General features: G+C 39.6%; 1 protein-coding gene across 5 annotated transcripts in view; it reads left to right on the top strand.

Annotated features, from left to right (window-relative positions):
* TNS3 (tensin 3) overlaps positions 1-22,125 on the top strand; it is a 241,567-nt gene that overhangs the window by 182,835 nt on the left and 36,607 nt on the right. For all 5 annotated transcript variants that reach the window (XM_074830359.1, XM_074830370.1, XM_074830348.1 and 2 more), the window contains 3 exons: positions 5,944-6,122; positions 6,476-6,593; positions 6,679-6,762. In XM_074830359.1, coding sequence (XP_074686460.1) covers positions 5,944-6,122; positions 6,476-6,593; positions 6,679-6,762 — 381 coding nt within the window. The remainder of the gene's footprint in view (positions 1-5,943; positions 6,123-6,475; positions 6,594-6,678; positions 6,763-22,125) is intronic.

Genomic DNA, 22,125 nt, shown 5'->3' with positions numbered 1-22,125 from the left:
CGTGATTATTTATCTTAGACCACTTCAGAGAAAAAAAATAACCCTTTTTAGAGTTGATTTAAAACTTGTTGAATTTATCATTTGCTTCAGAGGGCTTCGGTGAAGCTCATACTCCAAAACAGTAAGGCTTTTTGTTTTAGGATTGGTAGCAATAATGGGCATTCCAGTGACCTTTCAAGCTAGCTTTAAAGTCACATACAAATTTTTTTTGAAAGGGAGACTGTTTGGATCATTATCTTTCAGTAACTCAATCTAAGATAACCACTTTAAAACAAAGTTGGCTGAGCTGTACAGTTCGGGTTGTATTTTCTCACATAAGTATTATTTCATGTTGTGAAGCTGTGTCTTCAGTTCTGTTAGAAGATTTGACTTTCTGAAATTACAACTACATTTTAGCTCTCTGAAGGTGGGATGACCTGAAATTATGAACCTGTGAGATCTGTGTATTGGTGAGCTGTGTTTAGATGAATTAGATGGGACATAAAATCAGGTACTACTGAAACAATTCATTTTTTAAAAATATTTTTGACTAATAATCTTTTGTATATTATTATTTTGACTATATTATCAGTGGTATTTCTGTTGTGAAGAGTGACTTCTGGTTGTGCAATGTACGGGGTAATTGGTGCTAAAGAAGTTAAAAAATATACAAATTTGGGAAAAATGGGGACCCAACACATCTTTGGTTTCTTGAGACTATAAATTTAAAGACATTTGACTAGTTGAGCAGTCACTACAAGTCAAAGATAGTTATCTAAACTGTAAAAACTTGGTTTGTGATTGTTTTCTTTGTGATGGAATAGGAGTGTAAGGGAGTTTCCTACTTTTTTTTTTTTTTCCTTAATGTGAACTGTATGTTCATTTCACAGACATGGCTATAAAAAAGATTTTTATCACTTCCCATAAGGTTCCTGCAACCACCTTTTCCTCTTCACATCCTCCTTAGCCTCCATGCCTTTTAGGTTGTAAGGATAAACACAAAGTTAATTTTACCTTTTGGAATTTCAAATTACTGTAACAGTATTGGTATTCTGAAATTTATAGATTATTTTGAAATACCAAAATACCACTTAGATGCATTTCTTAACCAGAAAACCATAGAGTTTTGTAAATGTAAACTAAATCCTTGTAAATTAAGTCCTTAATCTCATTTACAGAAATCCATATAAAAGTCCTAGTCCCTCATTGGACTGATACTTGAAGATGGTCACCTGACTAATAGGGATGAAGAAAAAGTGGAGGCGTTCAGTGCTTTTTTTGCCTCAGTCTTTAATAATACTGACAGACCTTGAGCTGCGTGGTTCCCTGAATTGGAGGATCACGAGTGGGGGGACAGTGACTTTCCACTTGTGGACACTGAAACTGTAAGGCACCAGCTCTATCAGTTGAAAGCTCACAAGTCCATGGGGCCTGATGGGATTCATCCCGGAGTACTGGATGGAGTTGGCAGATATTATGGCAGGACCCCTCTTGATCATCTACCAAAGGTCTGGGGAGGCTGAGGGGCGACCTCATTGCTCTCTACAGTTTCCTGAGGGGAATTGGAGAGGAAGGTGCTGATCTCTTTTTCTCTGGTACCCAGTGCCAGGATGCGTGGGAATGGCTTAGAGCTGCATCCATCAGGGGAGGTTCAGACTTGACATTAGGAAGCATTTCTTTACCAAGATGATGGTCAAACTCTGGAAGAGGCTTCCTAGAGAGGTGATCGATGCCCCATGCCTGTCAGTGTTTAAGAGGCATTTGGACAATGCTCTTAACAATATGCTTTAACTTTTGGTCAACCCTGAATTGTTTAGGCAGTTGGACTAGATGATCATTGTTAGGTCCCTTCCAACTGAAACATTCTATTCTCTTCTATTCTGATTCCTTAATAATAAAGGAGGAGAGCAAATTATTATTTTGATAATTGGAAGTACATTATGGACCCTCACATTATTCAAGGGATAAATAACTACTAAATACGGTTTGTAGTTATTTGTGGTGGTAACCAGGATAACTTGAGAATCTGGACACTCTAAAGCAATTTTATCCTGTTGTGATTGAATGTATCATAATCTTTTTTACCCCCTTAAACCACTTCGAATAAATTTATATGTAGGGTTTATATAAGTCTTCTGTGTAGTACTTTGCTTTTGTTTAAAAAGAAAAAATAAATCTCTATCAAGAAGAACAGTGCAGAGGAACAGAAGGACAATTGAGTGGCCTCAAGTAATATTCAGATCTTTAAAGGTGATTGTACCTCTTCATTCACAAAGCCGTAATGTGATTTAGAGCCCCTTATAGATGGGTAAACAACAAGATGGTGAACCTTTTATTTTTCTTCTGAACTTTTATTTTAAAATCATCTGTTTTAAGGGGTTTACAGTTTGTAATTTGCACAGTTTACTGTGGTACAAACTAGGTAGAAGTTAAGGGAAGGTCTTTGGGCTATGCTGCGTTTTGGAAAAGTCTGATAATTCTAGTTTACAAATGTTAACTTCCATAATGGGCAGAAGGCCTATCAGTCCAGCTTGTTTTTCCACCTCCACAAGAAAAGTTCTTCCTGGAGAGTCCTACTATGTATCCTGTGTTTGCCCCACTCTCATCTAAAGCTGGTTTTGAGGCTAGCCCACAAGCTTTGTGAATCAAGTGGAAACATGGAAGCATTATCTTACTAGCTGTTGTGATAACTGAAAGTAAATGTGGAACTTTTTAATGGTGTGCCTCATGCATTCAGTAAATACAAACATGTATAACATATTAAGACTTAATAGTTTTTGAAGTTTAGCTGGGACAACTACTAATATACGAGATAGAGCACTGTTGTTGACATGCCACTGCAGACAAAATTTTTAACTTAATGTTGTTTTCTTTCTAACAGTTATAAATACCTCTCAATAGTACTCTGGGAAAGCTGAGCAGCTAAAGAAACCAAACAGATTAACCTTTAGCCACTGGCCATGCTTCTGTTAGCTGTAGCATTGGCATGGTGATAGCCATCTGACAAGATAAATGCCTGATGTTGTTCTGATGCCAATCTGTTGAAGTGTTACTATTTGTTCTTCAGGGAGAACAAAATATTTTTGTAGTTCACAAGGGAAAAGAGAGAAATAAGAGTATGCAAAATGCCTTCAAAGAAAAAAATATGTGCTCCTGGGATATTTATGAAGCTCTGCCAAAACTTTAAGCTAAACTACAAGAACAAAAACAAATGATGTGACTTCTAGGAAGTCTTGGCTCCTGACACTTTACACTGAAAAGACACCTTTTAAATTAATAACTCTAAACATCTGTTACATTAAGTGAGGCAGCTCTGAAGTACATGCATGAAACTAATAAACTAAGCAAAAATCATTTTTTGCTGACTTAATTTTAATCTCTTAGATTCAAGTTATTTGCTTGAAGATTTATTGCAATATATCAGCTCAACTTCTCCCCTCTGTCATCCAGCATCTGCTGGGGATTTGATACATAAAGCATTTCCAGTTTATTACAAGGAAAATGTCCAGTTTCCCTGAGATACCTGTTTGCAGCTTTCTGAGGACTATAGTAACTTAGCAGAAATCACCAGCTTCACAAATGTATGAATACAAATGATATGAGTGTATGAATATCATTGATGATGAAGCCCTCTCATTAGCATGACAAGTAAAATCTGTGCTAAATTTTAAGGTCTTTGACCCATCTAAAAGGTAGACATGCTAGGTAGACATGCTCTCTTATAGTCTCATGCAGCTCTGTTAAGTTGAAGCTTCTCTGTTAAGGAGAAGACGTTCAGAAAGACATTGCCTGTACCTTAATAACGTGGTTACAACTGGAAACTCTTGTGTGCTGTTCCTGGCTCCCATTGCCTCCTGCAGAGGAGCGGTGGGACTGGGAGTGCCTGGTCTCAGATGGTCTGTTTGAAGGCTGAGATTCCAAACAGTGATTCCCACTCTTTACAGAAATTATAAATAAAAAAAGAATTCTAATGCAAAGAGTTAGTGAATTCTGGAGTAGTCTGAACTCTGTCTACATTCCTAAGTGTCTCCAATTTCAGTAGAAATCTTCATGACTTTTTAGCATCACTTAAGAGGTTTGGAAGATACTTAAAATTTCATGTCCTTTTCTGGCTTTGAAGATCTTGTTTGATGCATTTTGTTTGCTCACAGGGACTTCAGAAGACACTCCTTCCACCTGAAAGACCACACATAAAGTTTCTAGTCAGGGGAAAAAGGGTTAAATAACTGTTTAAAATGTGAATGCTTAAAAATTATTTTAGTTTTCAAAGTTGTACCATAAAACCAAAATCTCAGCTGTCTTTTCCAAGATGTGCTAGGTACGCTTATCTTGACTTGATAAAATAACTGGCTAAATTTGGACCCTGAAATGTAACCCTATTGGTGGAATTTTCAAAAGCGACTAACAGTTTTATTTATTTATTTGCTTTAGTGGGAGTTACTATCACACTGACTCTGATGGTAGCAGGGCTGAATTTTTGCAAGTGTCCAATTCTGTAGTCTTACAAGAGATTTATTAATATTTTTAAGATAAGGCACTACTTGCCAGCAAGTTATTCAGCTTGATACATATGTAAGTCAGTGCAGAATTACTTAAGTACCATTGATTTTTAGTCTGAAATTCCTGTCTGTATTTTAATCTTGAATAAAAACTGTTCTCCGATACAGAAACCTGTTTGTGCATTGATGCTTTATAATTGTGCTGTATAATCAAGGTGAAATTTATATAATACAGTCACTTATACTGCATACCAGATTGTACACCTCGGCTTCTGTCAGCTACTTCTGATTAGGAAATGGATGTGTGCGGAATGTGTACAATATTGTCTTCTCTACCAAAGTGGCTGGTTCAGCCCTCTTGCTGGTTTAGAAGAAGGGCACGCTTTGCACTTCTACTGTTACACCTCCATGATCAGGATGTGAAGGAAATGTGCTTAATCAACACATACCTACAGCTGGAAATTATTGTAATAGTTTAAATGACACCAAGCAATGAAAATAAATCCTTTTAGAAATTCTCAGCTCTTTTAAGAGAAATAGCTAATTCTCAAAGATCTTTTTGCATTTATAGACAATAAAAACTCTCAGAGGAATATCTGGGTTGTTATACATACAGTTACTTTTGTACTGTCCTGTGGCTACACAGTAAGGATCCTTATCATTGATTTATTCTTACAAAGAAGGGTGGAAAAAGCAGTTGCTGCAGGAATATGCTGTAAGTGCCTTTCTGAAAGTTGGTGGGTGTAGATGACGAAGCATAAAGTCCTGCTAATCATAAAGCTGTATCTAATGAGACTGTCTTAATAGTGACTTTGGAAACAAATACTGCTTTATGCCCTTGAATATCCTGGATTGTTCTGCTGGCTCAGTTTACTCCTGTGCTCTGTTCCTCAGACTCCAAAAGGTTACAACTCCTGTGTATATCTAAGACCTAATCTAATACCTAATTTTTGTGCTTAAGTGTGATTGCCGTATGTGTCATGAAAGGTGTACAGCGAGCTGGGTTTATAAGGGCCAGGGAGGGTCTGTGGTAACTAAAAAGAAGCTGTTTTTTCGGGGAAAATACAGTCCTGGAAAACTGCAGTGGTTTTGCTGCCGAGAGCTGCTGTGCGTTAGGGATGGAGAGTTTCCCATTTGACTGACCGTAGCGGCCCCTCCTGGCAGGCTCTGCCGGTGGCACTGAGCTAACTGCTTCCAAAAACCCGCGCCAGCAGGAGCGTACCGCTTCACTCCTCTGGAACCAGGTGTACTGCAAATACGTTCCAACTTGTGTCAGCAAGGCTAACTACAGCTTACTGGTTTTTTTTTCCCCATCTGTGCGGTTTTGCAAAGCAGTTATGAAACCAGTTATTTCATGAGCACCCTGCAACAGAATCACTGAAGGCACAATAGTGAAGTTTGTTTTAACAGCTCTAACTGGGGAAAAAAAAAAAAAAAATTAATCAGTTTTCCTATTTGTTTTCAGCAACAGGTACGCAAGATGACGATGCAACAGGAGGAAGGATCAGAAAGTTAAGTATTGGGCAGTATGACAATGATGTCCCTGGGCAGCCATTGTATAACCGGAGTGGATGGATGAAGTCTCCTGCTACTGACCAGGCTGTAAATCCAGGATCACCAATTCCTGTAGAGGAGACCAAGGAGGTAAACAATGAAGAATTTTTCAAGACATATTTATTGAAGCGAATGGCTGATAGGGAATCCCATGTTAATGTGCAGTGTCCAGAATCAACGTGAAGCAATCGGGCAGTTGCATCGTGGCAGTAAGAACAACATATGACTGTAGTTATCTCAGAAAGGCAATTCAGTGTTTAAGGATGTCCTGCTCTTGTTCTCTCTGTGTGTTTGCATGTTTTCAGTGTTCCAAGATCTCTCTGCTGGAATGGTGGATGAGATTATATGAAACCTTCAGTAAACTGATGAAAAATGCCCCACTGTATTGTAGGGTTAAGTGGGAATTGTCACACTGTAATTTTGCTTTTTTGTGCCCTTCTTAGATGGCTGTTGCATGTTTTCAAGATGAACTAGATGGGGGGATCTTCACCCCAACAAAAAATGGAAATGAAGCTGTCCCATCCACAACAGCTTTTCCTCTGTCACCAGAGACGTCATATGGTAAGAAGATAGCTATCTTTTTTAACAGCACTATTAACATTTTAGCTGTTACTGAAGAGGAATTGTACTTCTCCTTCTCTCATAGTGAAAACACCTCCGCTATACCATCAGCGGATTCCCTCCAGCCAGAAGGTCAGCAGCCCATCTGAGCTGTACAGAACCAGTCCTGGTAAGATACTGCTACTTCTTAAATAATTTGAAACTGAACTGTGTATGAAGGCAACTAACACAACAGTTGGTTATTCCTTTATAAGTAGGACATTTACCTGGTGAATTGACATGTGCATGGCAGAGAAACAGAATTTAGCAGTACTATTTTAATCATACCGAAAAGAAGTAAACAGTGAAGAATTATCCAAGAAAGATTTAATGCCATTAATTACCAACAGGAAGTCCTGTGTTCACGTTCAGTGTCCAAAATCAGTGTGGAGCCATTAGGCAGTTGCATCATGGCAATAAGAGGAAATGCGATTCAGTGTTTGAGGTCATCCTGCTCTCGTTCTCTGGTTTCGGTGTTCCACAATCTCTCTGCTGATATTTGATAATACGAAAATAGTACTGTCAAGAGACTTGAGTTCCTTGTGATTTTTAGTAGGTTTTGTCTCCATCTGAGAAAAGAGGAATGATACGCATGTTGCGGTCTTCCCAGGCAAATGAAGCTGACAGTAGAGCTTGTCAGTAGCTATGCTCAAGCCAAGGAGATCCTTAATCAAAGGAATGAATGTTCTGGAGGTTTTTTTGCCACAATGCCGTTTGTAAATGCTCAAGCATGGAAAAGTAGTTGGTAATAGATGATTAAATGGTTAAAAATTTAATGTGATCTAGCTATGAATTTTATTAATAAAGGATTCTTCTTTGAGGTCTTAACTCTTTGCTGATAAAAATGGCAGCAAAACTATTGTTAACTGTCATCTTTTCTGTGTGAAATTATTTTAAAACAGTTTAAAAAAAAAAAGTATTTCATGTGACTCCGTCAGAAAGTGCTGGACATAAAAGGAACCCAACATAAATTATTTAAAACCTGAATAAAAATCACAGACCTTCATTTAAATTGTATGCATTGGAAGATGTTCAGATGATAATTCATGTGTATATCTTCATATACACATGTTTTATTGCTTAGACTATGACTGTCTTCTCAGGCTGTAGAGAAGTTGATCAAGATAGTAGAGTTTCCAATAAATTTGACAGTGGATTTTGATGCAAGAATTGTTACAGTGTTGTGTTTTTAACTTTGGAAAAAAAAACCCTTCCTGTTTAATTTGCCTCATTAAATAGTTATTAAAAGCAAATAACATCAATACGGAATAAAATTATCTCTAGTAATAAAGCAATCTTTAAACCAATTCAGGTTATCATTTTGGTCAGTTGCTGAACTCCCTCAACTCTTAACTTCAACTCAGGTATCCTTCCCCTAACCCTTAACCTCAACTCAGGTATCCTCCTGAGGGCAGCTTCAACAGATCAATTACAGGTTGCTTACACGGAACACTGCTGTTAAATGACTTCCATCACTATTGCTAAGAGTTAGGACTCACCCTGGAAAATTTTGTGCCTTTCAGTGTGTTTCTCTCTTCTGTTGGTGATTCTCCTGCTAATTCTATATGCTGGCAGAATTAACTCAGTTAATGGGACATTGAAAATAATTACTCTAGACCAAAGCAGGTAATTATCTCTTTGAATGCCCCTTTAAAAATTATGCTCAAGGCATACTGAATGCTACAAGTTAAGTGCTCAGCTCCCTGTAGCTTTGCTTTTAGCCACAAACATAACGGACTTGAGTCAGCTAGAAAAAATGCAATACACTACTCCTGAGCACTTCTAAGAAATGTTAGTTGGGTGACTTTCCCACCAGAGCACAGAAACTTCTATCGCCAGAAGCAATATTAGAATCCTACATTAAATATTTTTTTATTTTCTCTTTTTTCCCTTCACTATTCTACTTTAATTATTGCCTTTATCTACAGTAAGTATCTATTTACTGTATTTACTTGCTTCTGTGTCTTCTGATTTTGGCAAGAAGTGAAGAAGATGTCTTCTCATTACTTTTGCTACCAATCCCTAATTCATGACCAGAGTAAGAGCATTGTGTTTTGTGTGTTGAATGAGGCCAAGAATATGGGGCCAAGGGAACAGAAGTAGCTGTTCCTGTGGTTGAGACTGCTCTGAGGCACATGCGACAAGGGTGATTCTAACAGTATGTACTTCGCAAGAATTCTTAAAGCCCCAATTTTTAGTACTTTCCTTTGCAGCCTTGCTCTTCCTTTAAATGGTTTTATGTTTTTTATTTTGGTAGAAGTGGGGAAACATACTGACTTCTCCAGAGATTTTCAACAAATTGAAGCCTTTGGAGTCACTGCCTCTGGGCTTTTAATTTCTGCCATTAAGATATTGCCCCTTTTGTCTCAGTTCAGATCACCCTTGAATTCAAAATTATTTTGTTCTGCATCGTAACTTTGGCGCTTATCTGCGTTCCAAATTAGTAGTGAGGATGCTGTAACATCTGGCTACCAATTACCTGGATGTATTACTGTCATTTCCTCCCCACTTCCTTCTAGAGAACAGCTTTCAGTGTAGTTAGCACTTATATCAAGGGAGAACTACTGTGGTTTTAGAAAGGTATAAAAATATATATCTTAAAAGAAAAATGCATGGTTTTGTGTATTCCGTATTCAAGATTTACAATGACATTCAGTCTTTATGTATATAAAATGATAAAATTTATCTGTTCTTTTGTAAGTTATTCTTGTCGTAAACTGTGTACCTTATAACTTGAGCACATCTAATTCTGATTCTTAAACTATTTATTGAAGTGAAGGGCACTATCTTCACTGAAGCCTGACAGAATTCTGTATAAAATGGTGCTCTGTTAGCCCTAGAAATCTTAATTTTCTTTCCAGGTGAAACCACTTTGTTAGGGAAAGTCAGTCCAGTGGTGTTATGTATCTGTCTCCCTTTCATTAGCTATGCCCTATCTTTTCTTTCTCCCCAGACATTTCTTTAAGATGCCCTGCCTGTGCCAGCTATAAAGAGCAGGATTTCTTTCCAAAGCCTTGTTCTTTCTCAGATGGGAGCAAGTTTAACCTCCCTCAGTCTGTATTCAGGCATCTAGTCCTTCTGTGCCAGCGCTGCTGTTCCAGTGATCACTTGCTGCCATGGCTTCATTACCCTTACTTTACTCACGGAGTTCGTTCTGAATTATCTTTTGAAAGACACCTTGTTTCTTAAGACAAACTTGAGCAGTCTATAAATTGGCTAATTTTATAAATACCCAACAAAAAAAGCAGGCTCCAGATAGAACCCAGATAGAGCTCTCTGAGCAACACAATAGCCATTGTATGTCCCATGGGAGAGTCCCACACATCAGTGAAGGAACAGAAGCACTATTTGTAGGCCATTTTGAAGCTTATAAAGGCTCTCTTGTCTCAGACAGCATACAGCTAATTGAAGTCCCTTTGTATATAGAAGTAACAAATAAAACTGTAGCAAGCTCTTTGCCAGAGGACTGAACTCTGGCTAACCACCCTTGCCACTCCACCCCCTCAGGCTGGAGATGAGGAGCTGCCCCTTCTTCAGCACTGGCCAAAGCATTGACAGAGTTTTGCAGAAAATCTGCACTCACAAACAGGCACTGTCTTGTGGCAGAAGACAGGGATCTGTGTAACAAGGGAAGATTGTCTATAATCCTTTATCCGTGTACTGAAGAAGAGAAGACATGATGTCCTGTTTTTGCATCTTTTCTGAACAGCCCAAGTAAACTTGTGTAGTTCAAGCAGTGCATATGGTGGAATGTTAGCACTTCTACTGGTATGAGGAATCTCAAAGCCTCCAAGTATGTGTAAAGCCTTGACTTTTTATACCCATTGTGGATCTTAGCCTAGGTACTGTACTCAAAGCTTGTGTTACGCATATGAGCTGCATCCTTTCTAAAAATTGTCAAAAGGTCATCTTTTCTCCTCATGCTGTCATGGAACTCTTCAAGACCAGACACTTGTATATTTCCATGTTTTTTCTCATACAGACTCTCTTTTTATTTGACACAGAGACATTGTAATCCTGAATTCCCCTCATTGACTAACAGAGGCTTACTCTGTTAGATCACCCAGTAGAGTGATGAGCGTTTCATAAATCTCTCAGAAGGCAAAACCACAACCTGATATCCTCATTACTGCATAATTCTATTACTGATTATAATTTTATACTGTTGTAATTTCAAACTGTTATTCCAGGATTGTAATTTCTTCCAGTCACTGAGTTACAAGGGAAATAAACGGTATTGCTTAATTCGATAAAAAAAGTCAAGGTTCTGAAATGAAAATGTTTTCTGCGTGTCGGGAGGCTTAGTAGCATAGGAAGTAAAAGTTATACTAATTTGTGAGAGGGAAAAATTTTCAGTTTATGATGTGCAAAAACTTTCTCCACAATATGAAAAGGTTTAATATAATATTTTTTTTATACCTGCCTTCTTCTCATCCCCTTAACTGTTTGTATAAGGTATACACGTCCAAAGCAAGATATAGGTATGGAACTTTCCATTATCTGGGTTTATTTGCTTAGATCATCAGTGCATCCACTTCAGTGGATGGTTATCACAAGCTCTGTCCTCCTGGAAAGAAACATGCATTTTGGTTTTTTGCTGTTGTGATTTTGGGTTTGGGGTTTTTTGGGTTGTTTTCTTTTGTTAGTTTTGTGATTTTTTTGTTTGTTTGTTTTAAACATTGAGGCTATTAATAAGCAGTAAAAAAATCCAAGTAGAGACAAGAAATTTATGATGTTTGCTACAAGGCAGATAGACAAGGTCTGTGTTATGTTTTTCATTGTCCTGCAATTGACCTTGACATGTTTTATTTTGTGGCTAAATACACTGCTTATCTGCACTATATTTGTATAACAAAACAGTTAATGTTTCTTAGTTATGATAAAATATAGCATTTACTAGTGCATATGAAGCCTTCATAAGCTTCAGGAGCAAGTAGGAAAGGACTCAGTTCTCCTGTTTGGGTACTACCTACCAACATGAACTTAATCAGATCTTTCAGAAAGGGCCTGTGGAATGCCGTAAAGCATAGTCATAGGCTTTATGCCATAAAGCATAGGCCACTTCTTGGCTGTTGTAAACACTGAAGTAAACAAAATGTGCTATCATCTGTGTCATACTTTCTCCTCCCTGGATTACTTTCATTGACACATTCAGCTCAGTAAAACTAACCTTCATACAAACTTTTTTATTGCATGAATTTGGAGATGACTTGATGTATTTTCAAGCCTTCATTGTCACGGACCTCCTTCTCTTTGTGCCACTGATCATAATAAAGTTCTTAACATATCTTTCAAATACAAACATCAAAATTTTTTACCCTGTGTGGCCAGCGGAGAAAGAAGCAATGTTTATTATCAGCGATTTCAGTCTGGTAATCTAAATTCAGCAAAGGTAATAATGTTCCATCTTGTGTGCTGAACAGACTAACAGTTTCATTTAATTCGTATCAATCTGAATGGTGAAAGATGTAACAGAAGAACCAAAATGAAACCGAAAATAACTTGAAACACTTGTAGTCTATGCCTGCTTTTAGTGAGCAATATTAACCAAAATACTTTAAGTGTCTACAACTGAGCTGTGCGGTAGTCAGCTTTAATTGAGCTTTTTTTCCCCCACTCAGTTTGGCTAAGATTTTCATGGGACGTACTCTCCCAGCGCACACTGACTAACTTACCAAAGCTTTATACTCTGATTTAGAGATAAGAATGAAACAATTTAGAGATTAATCCATTTAGCTAGCTGGACTGTTTTTGTTTATAGCCATGTTACGTGTTTCTTCATAAAACTTTACAAAATAATGTACATATTTTAGCCACTCATTAAAAATTCTAACATGTCATTGTTTCACAGGAGTAAGGAATACAAATATACACACCTGAGTATAAAAACCTATGGAATGCCAAGTCCATGGAAGATAGTATGTGATGAAGAAACTGGGACAATATAAATGTGTCTTTCTTTGGCTGATACGTTAAAGCTGACAAAAGATGCCATTTTTGCTACTGAATTTTCATAAGAAGGCTCACTGTCTAAAGTATACTCTGTCTTGCATTGGTTTTGGATACTGTAATTTGAATATATTTTGGTTTGTAGCCAATGTTGTATCTGATCACAGAATCAGAGATTCTTTGAATCTGATGCTTATGTCAAGACAAAGATACTTCAGGGTAAAATGTTCTTATGGCCCCATGAGCTAAACTTCTGCAAGGGATGGGGTTTGGTGCGGGTTACAGGTTGAACATCATGTTGAACATGAGACAAATTCATGTGCTGCAGATGGTCATAGAAAATACTTTGAGTGCCAGCAGAATGCATAATCTAGTGCACACGTACATAATTCCAGCTGCTCTGTAATCCTGTAGAATTTAAAAAAACCCAAAAAAACCCAAAGAGGATGGCCAGGTGCTTCAGACATCTGAAGAGATAAGTGAAGCTAGTCCCTGTCTCCTCGTCTTCCCACCCTCACTTTTGTAGCAGGATTTCCACCTGGACAGAAATACTATGATTGCAGATCAGAACGAGCTTTAAGCCGCGTCATGCAGTGTTAATATTGCCTTGGAGAACGTATCACATACTGATTTTTCTGGTTTATACCGTGTGTTTCACCTTCTGTGAAAGTATTGAAATCGCTCTTTTTTCTTGGTTTTACTGGATGACACTTCATTCCCTGTGGGGAAATTGCTGATTGATAAGCAAATACAAGGACTGAGACTATCCCTCTAAAAAGGGAAAGTTAATAGCCTTATTGGAGGCTGGCCAGCACTGTTTGCATTATCCATTTGAACCAAGACACTGCTGAAAAGTTACATGGAGTCTTCTACCTAAAATAGCAAATGTGAATTAACTTTTCTCGCAGGGAAATGAGTATCCAAGTGGCAGGGACCTTAAATGTAGAAACAAGCTCTCCACTTTGTCACCCGCTCATTTTGTCCTCAAGTCAAATGTTGAGCTGTGTTAAAGGAATGGTAGATCTTGTGACAAAAATGCTGCCCTACAGGAGTTCATATGTAGTAAGGTTTTTAGCTCGGGACACCTTTAAAGTCTCTTATGCATTATGTCTTCCATCAGTGGTAGCTCAACAGGTCTGACTGCTCCTCAGTCCTATGCTAATACCATTAAAGTAAATAACTACTGAAAGGTTCTCCTTCAAGAAGACCCACCCTATAAACTTCATCCCTTATTTGTGGCACCTCGCTTGAATCCAGTCTGTCTACTATTTGTTTGGTCTGGACTCGCTCTTTATAACACTGAATTTAAAATGAAACAACTCCTTTTTTCAAAAGGAGTTATTAACTGAGAAAAACCTGGAACCAGCCGCAACACAGAAAACAGCACCTGCATGCTTGGCAGTACAGTCCACTAGAAACTCTCTTCACTGCATATCTTGGCAGTTGACAGCCACATAATATTAAGGCTTTGATTCTATCTTCAAAGCCTGTGTTGCAGATGCTCCCAAGCTCTTCAAAGACTGTCTGGGAATTAGTGGCCTTGAGTGACCCACATGGCTGTGCTGTACTGCAGTAATGGAAGCACCTGCCACCAAAGTAAGAGTTGGTCACAACGAAATGTTATTCAAATATTAGCAAAATATTTTCTGTTCTGGAAAACAGTGGGAGTATTTTAAAAATAGCTTGAGATTACACAGTAGTTGTGGCTTTCTTTTTTTATTGTTGTTATTCCAATGCTTTCATATCTGGTCAAAAGAGTGTATTATTAACACCTTTCAGTGCTTTTGAAGGGTGCCCGCAAACTGATTTGATGCTTAGTTGGGAGATGACACACTTGATAAAACTGCCTTTTACTAAGGTATGCAGAAATTGTGGATTTTAATGAAAGCTGAGACCTGTGTAAGTAAGAGGACCTCATACTGCACTCACATCCCTTGAAATTTAAGATTAAGCTCAAATACTGTATGAAACAGCAAAGTATGATGTTAATGAAAATGTTTCTGCTGTGCTTAGATTTTATTTCTTTTATGTTATCATTTATTTCTATGTCTGAGTGGCAGCCTAGCAATTTGAAAACTCTGCCTGCCTGTGTTCAATTGCCACAAATATTTTGGCAATGAATTTATTATAAAGAATGTTTGAAAAAGAAGACAAAGTTTAAGAAAACATTAGAAAACAAAATGGAGAATCTTGAATATTTTCAAAATATGTCCTCTGTATGCAATACTCGTTCCAGAAATTTCATTCCAATTTATATTTTCTCTGTCAGGGAGCATACTATATAATCAGTCTATTTGGATCATTGCTAAGCACCAGTTTACGAGTCTCTTAGTGCATCTACTTGGGAATACCTGAATGTCAGAGAACTGTTTTCAGACTTCATTCGGGAAATTGATGCATTTTGGAAACTTCAGGTTGAGTGACTCTGAGAGGAAAGAGGAAAAGAAGGTCAGAAAAGGCCCATGGGTTGCCAGAAGAGAATACCAAAGCAAGGGAGTGTTAGCACTGACAGTTGCAGCTCTGGCATTTTAGAGTCTGGGGAGTCGTGCTCCTACTCCCACTGCCCTGTGCTGAGAGCTGTGAATTCAGTGGGCATCAGCATTGCAACCAGCAAAGTAAATACTGTGTCTTCAATGCACTGACATTATATGTGAACACTCAGGTCTTGACAGGTCTTTATGGTTGTGCTGTTAAAGCCAGCGGCATTTACATGCATGATGCCTTCTCCATTTTCCACCAGCTGAACCTAAATCTTAGCTATTTTTTAAATCACATTTAGAAGGATGAGGAGCTTCTTCCATGCAAATCTAATAGGCAGTTTGTGTATTCATATGTCATGGGAGATATCCAAGGTCGTCTCCCTCTTCAGCATAATTATCAGCAGAACTTGGACCAGGCTTTCCTGTGCAAGTCTGAAATCTTTGAGCCAGATTTATTTTTCTGGCTTAGTTCATGCACATTACTGTTTAATACAAGTTAGAATAATGGTAGAGCAGGCTTCTCACAGGAGGAACACTCGGATTCAAATCTGTGGCCTGATTTAGAGGAGGTCCTCTGAATAGGATAGAGGATAAAGGGCTAACTCTAATAGACTACTTTAAAGTCTGTAAGTGTGAAACTCGTGTAAAAATACCCCTTTGATCTGGAATTGTCAGCTTTCTACAGTAGCATAAAACCTCCCTTGTGCAATGTTTATTACCTAGCCTTAGGTGACCAAATGAACATGATTCTTCCAAAGCTGGCATTTCCCATCTATTACATGGCAAATACAGGCTTGTGCCCTGGGGCTTTGAATTCCATTCAGCAGCAATACATCTGAAAGTTCAATTGTGCAGTGTGCAGCTTACATCCTTCCTGTAGCTCTACTCCAAAAGCATTTTCTCTTGAGAGAAAGCATTAGCATTAGCTGGTATTTATTCATTTAAGGGTTTTGTATATTTGCCATCCAAGATAACTGACTGTACTTGGAATATGCACCTATTAGCTGAAAAGATGATGGCATTTCCAAAGGTGCTGAAGACAGTTTTTTGTTACCTTCACTGGTATCTACGAGACCTCATCATTTCTAAAATTCAGGCAATAAAATAAACAGTGTAATTCTGAAGTAGTAAATGCCAAAAAAATGTTTACATAACCTAATTATTACACAGGAAAAAATGTTATTTATAGAAGCCTTCAGTGTTGTAACTTTTGATTGTGGTCTCAAAGCAGATATGTGTCTTCAGTTGAACTTGAAATATACACTGATAGTAACACTGGTGAGTGGTGGTGGTGGGTTTTTTGGTGTGGTTTGTTCTTGTTCTTCCTAAGAACCGATGAAAAATTGGTTACTTGACAGGTTTCTGAAGCACTAAGTTTAGAGAGTTTAGTTTCTGTTTTTTCCTCTCAGTGGGAAAAAGTCATGCATTTCCCCACATAAATCTGTCATTTGACCAATAGCTATCTACGTATGTATTCATTGAAGTATATGAGTAATGTCTTATACATAAAAAAGAGAAGAATTGGAAGCTGCAAAGTCGTTCACCACTAATTTTTGCTTATTCTGAAGATGCAAGAGATAAGCCATTGGCAGAAATTTGTCAGTTTAACAGAATTACAGGATCGGAGGAGCGGGCAGTCTGGCAGATGTGGATTGTTTTTACATGTACCTGTTGATGCTAGTTAGCAGTGCATGTGAGTAGCATGCATTTTTGAGAGGTTACTAGTCCTTTTGTATGGAAAAACTTAAATTAACAAAAATCCATGGGAACAACTACTTCCCTTGCTATGATTACATGAAACAAGCTTTTTCAAAGTTTCCAGGGCGAGGCCTCCCTCTATATGGCGTGGCATTTGATGACTGTGATGTGCCAGAGTAACAGTTTGTTTGAGGGAAGGCTGAAGGAGAAGAAAGCTCCAAAAACTGAAGTACAGCTGTGAGCACACCTTTTCAAAACAATTAAAGTCTTAAAATGATCCTGTGTTTGGGTGCCTGGGAAGGCTGCTGCATTCACAAATCAAAGGTGTTCTGTAATTTCAAAATTAGAGACCTGCCAGTGTTGAGTGAGGATGTAGAGGCAATAACGCATTCAGGCCCACCTAAGTGTTTACAGTTCAAAGGGCATGTTGCTCTATGTTTTTTAAGATGCTGTTCTCCCTTGTATTAGTTCTCTACATGTTTATTCCCTCTTGCAAGAGGAGAAAACTGAATTAGTTTGTGTTTTTCTATGCTTGAGTTAGGCATGTTATTTCACAAAGCCATTCATACTCAGACACCTAGTAGACAAAATCTGAAGTGCACTGTCCCTTGAGATTGACTCCCACATTTCTGTCAATCATGGGAATAGCAGGGAAATGTATGCCATTCCTTCACAAATTGTGGATTTTGCTGAATTTGCACCTGAGGGCCATGGCACAGTCACCCTCCTGCAGGGTTTTCTGTTGGAGGAAGGTACATGTTACAATTCAAGCCCTGCATTTTAAGCTACTTTGGATAGATCTTGCAGTGTGATGGTTCTGATGAAACTTGGAATCTTGGGCACTTTACGTAGGAGAACTGTACACAGGCCTTGCTATGTGAGTAAATACCTGGCAGAGGATGGAGGACCTAATCCTTGTTTCTGTGCTGAGCCTGGCACAGCCATGAAACCAATTCTGCTTGCCAAATAACAGACCTTTTCTTTTTGGGATGGTGGTACCTCACAAGCTGCAGCTCACCTAAACCCAGTCAGTTCCTCACCTGAGACATCCAACACCCCCCTCCCCTTTCTAACTCTTACACGCATTTCAGTCTGGCCCTTCATATCTCCTGGCTTTAAAGTTTCAGCTATTTTTTTTTTTTTTTCTTCCCTGGAACTCATGTCATCTGGTAGGAACTTTGAACTTGTGACAGAAGGATAAACAAAAGGCAAGTTTTTGTGTTAAGCACCTTTTGTTTGTCATTAAAAGTGTTCATGTTAGGGGGCTGTTCATCAGTGAGACCTCTAAGTATAACGAAGTCTGATTCAATTGGAAAGCTCTGTGCAAAAAATATATTAATGCAGGGTGAACTTGATAAAATGTTATCAAAACTTAAGTATATTCAGGATTTTAATTACCTGGTTTCTATTTACATTACATTCATACTTTGGAAATGAACACTTTCTCACTTAACCCCGCCTTCATGTGGTATCTCAGTCCACTGTTATCTTCTTAGTTAAATGTTACTATCCTTGTTCTAAATTAGCAAATGTAAATAGCCAAACAAGCAAAGCTTCCAAGGCTTGAAAATGAGGAAGGAAATGGGACTTCCAAAGGTTTCCTGTGCTTACAGTGCTTTTTATGCAGAGCCAGGAATGCTTTCTATGGAGAGCAATTTTCTTTAATAATTGTTGTTTGTTAAGAGTTTGAAGACTGTTTGACTGCATTTGTCTCTGCCAGGAAGCATCCAAGACAAAGTGTAGTTGTATAATTAATTAATCAAAGTAACTGATGGCAGTTCTGGACTGCAGCATTAATAACCTGTTCTGCCCCTGGGGAAAGGATTGTCCCTCATTTTTTACCTGATAGTATGGTGTATATCACAGTTAATACTTGCTGTTTGGGCCTCTTGCAAGCAACCGTTGTGGAATTGTTTAATAGGAGCAGCTGCTATGAAGAAGATCAGTGGTAGGAGTGAGCATTTTTATAAAGGAATAGTTTCATTTAGTTTACCTTTCAGCCTGTGGAAGAAAGCAAAATTCTAATTAGTTCATCAGTGTTCTATATTTTAACGCTATCAAAAGGGTTTAGTATACACATTCAAAATATGTTGTCATTAAAAATTTGAAAGCAATTGAGTAATTCATTATAGGAAAGCTTTAAACAGTCGTGTAGAAAAGTGGTTTCCTATAGTCATCCTTTCAGAAAATCTGGTGCCCTGGGCCACTGAAGAACAATCTGAGGAGGAAATGTGCTGCCCGCTGCAGTGTTTCCACTCATCTTCCTGACCCGTAAATAAAACCGGCTCTGAACAATGATAGGGTGATGTTGAACACACCACAGTAGGGTTGCACGTGCTGTTTTGTGAAAGAAATCTTGGGAAGTGAGTCAAACTTTATTCAGAGCTCTGGATGCTAAATTTATCGGAGAGGCTTGAGCCAGTTTGGCATTATAGAGCAGCTGGGCTTTAGTCCGCATTAAAAAGCACTTCTCTGTCGGTTCAGTTTCGTGTCCTGCATCTTCTCTGAAAGAAGCAAATCTGTGAGGTCTAATGAAGCTGTGGGGAAAGGGGGCATCTGCTTTTAAAAAAAACCCAAAAACACCCACAAAAGAAAAAAACGAAAACCAAACAAAAGCACGCTACGGCTTGTGTGCTGGGAGTCGGCGAAGGGCAATGAGGTTTTAATCCCTGCGGCGCTGCGCGAAGGATGCGCGAGGCGCGGCGCTGCGCGTGCGGGAAGCGGCGTGAGCCGCCGCGAGAGCTGAGCGGGGAGGGAGGGGAGAGGGAAAAGTCGAATTCAGCTGAGGTGGAGTCAGCAGAGCAGGGGTGCGCGGAGCGGGCAGGCGGCTGCAGGGCGAGCCCAGCGGCAGCCGGGGACTCGTTTTCCGCCTGGATGGCGCCGAGCTGCGGCAGCCTCGGCCGAGCGGCGGCAGCGAGAGCGGGAGCCTGCTTTCCCTTCGCCGCAGGCGCTGGAATCCTCTTGGCTGTGAAGTTTTAAGGCGCGGGGGACAGCGGATGGTGTCGGAGCTGGCCAATGCGGGAAAGGGCTTTTCCCACGCCCGTGCGTGGCGGGGCCGGCGGCGGGCGGCATGCGGGGGGAGCGCGGGCTTCGCACCGCCCGCGCTGCGGGGGGCAGCTGCGGCCCTGACGGCTTCCTCAGGTAGGTCCTCGGCTTCCCGCCCCCCCCCCCCCCCCCCCCCTTTTCGTCGTGCGTTTTCCTCAGCCTAGAAACTCGTTTTGTGGGGCCTGTGTTTCACCGGCCGCGCTCCCCGTACCGCGCGGCGGCGAAATGCGGTCTGGGATCGGGGCGGGGGGTGTGTGTGGGGGTGCCTCTGTCTGGGATGCGGGGAGTGGGGGGAGGCGGGGGTTAGGGAAAGCGAACTGCAACCCGCGGCGGCAGTGCGCGCGGGGGGGGGGGGGCAAAGAGCGTGCGGTGCTTCTGTGGTGGTTGCGAGCGCTGAAGGAAAGTAAGGGGAAGAATTAGGCCTTGCGTGGTTATGTAGCAACATTTGGAGCCTGCAGAGAAATTGAAAAGTTTTGCAGACAAGGAGTTTTGTCAGCACGAGCTTTTTTTTTTTTTTTTTTTTTTTTTTTCTGTGATCGTTCACAGAGTGACAGAGGGCACGAGGCAGGGTTCCTGAGCTTTGTGAAGTTCTTTTCTGCAGAAGAAGACTTCTAATTTTTTGTGTGCGGTAGTGGTTTTTTTTCGAAGTGGAAGAAATGGGGACTGCCTGGAACGTATATAATTGCTGACTACGTGCAAAAACTTTTGTCTTTGTCCAGACTGATTCTTTTTCCTCCCCCGAGGAGTTCCTAGTAATGTTACAGCAGCGTTAAATTTCCTTTCAAAAGCATGAAAAATGAACAGACTTTGTAAACATAAGTCTTCCCCGAACGAGGAGTATCACATAGTTTTTCCTGCTTTCTTGCTTAATGGGAAAAACAGTGTATTGTGCCACTAGCACTGGCAGAGTAATTCTAATTCAGGCGGTACATGTAAAATATTCTTGCTTTCTTACTCCAGATCTGAATTTTCTATCAAAATATAATAGACTCTTAGAGCAGCCAACTGTTGCACAGTATGATGTGCAGGCTGTACCAGAATAGTTTAAAGAGCCTGATGATTACGGCCTTAATACAAACAATATTTCTTTTCAGTCAGTAGCAGCAGATGCATGTGTAAGGAATGCAACCCTGAAAGGAGAGGGACTGAATGATGATTGTTAAGAGACAGACCAAGAAAACACCTCATAGCTTAACTTCTCAGTCCTGTTACATGATACTGAACCACACTGAAGATAAACTGAACAGAGTTTGTTTTTACCTGTTTCAGTTACAGATTATTTCCGGTTCTAAAATGAAAATGGTTTAGGCATACTACTTCAAAATGAAAAAGCAGCCCTTGCTTTTGGTATTCAGGCTGCAGTGAGCTCATCCATTTGGTACAGGCAAGCGACTCCAAAAGAGTGAACAGGTTGAAAAGGGTCATGATTAGGGAGAATTCTTCTGATAATAGAAGAGCAGGAACAAAGTGAGGCTTCTGGTAGAAGGTCCAAACATCAGTTTGCCTGCTTCTATTCCTCCTGCTAGGTAAGTACTCTTCAGATACCAAAAGCTCTATACTCGGACTTCTCTGGTGCCTGCTGGCATCAGGGAACTGGACTGGGACATCAAAAGGGGAGTTCAAACTCCCTCTCTTTTTCACCTTAGGAAGAGTAGGTAGGATCATTTGATTCTGTGATACCACAAAATTGAAAATTTCGCTGATGAGTGATGCTCTCCTTTTCTGATGCCTCCTTTCCAGGAATGCCAGAAAGTCAGCCCCAAGCTCAAAGCTCAGTCCTTTCTTCGTTTACTCAGTATTTGCTCCAATTTCCCCCTCCGCCCCCACCCTTGTCCCCTTTGCATTGGCTTTACAAAGGATCTGTCAGTAGACATGAGTTGCAGTTTCAGTTCAGCACAGACAACCTGGACCTGCATCTCGCACATCTCAAGCAATTTTAATAGCTAATGAACTTTGGAACGCAGGGCAGACATTTTACTCTCTTTCCTTGAAAGATGTTCAGTCTTTCAGGGCATTCTGCCTGGAAAAGTATCACTATAAATTTTGAAGGTACCAGTCTGTACGCTTCTGATTCCTAGTGGGTTTTTTCCCCTCTAAAACTATTGCTGTTTAATTTTAGAATTCGATGACAATTGTCGTATTCAGCAATGTGAATAGCTGAAATTCCATTATGAGATAAACCGTGATAAGAATGGAATTGGTTGCCCCTAAAGCCACTTAACTAATTTGCTGTGAAAACTTAGCACGGGCATGTTAATAATTATATTCTAATTGTTTTGTTGGATTTGTTTTCATTCATCGCTGAATGATCTGCTGTACTT

This window comes from Strix aluco, chromosome 1 (assembly GCF_031877795.1).
Source record: "Strix aluco isolate bStrAlu1 chromosome 1, bStrAlu1.hap1, whole genome shotgun sequence".
Classification (NCBI taxonomy): domain Eukaryota; kingdom Metazoa; phylum Chordata; class Aves; order Strigiformes; family Strigidae; genus Strix; species Strix aluco.
The sequence above is the reverse complement of the archived record's forward strand: the minus strand, read 5'-3'. Positions and strand labels throughout refer to the sequence as shown.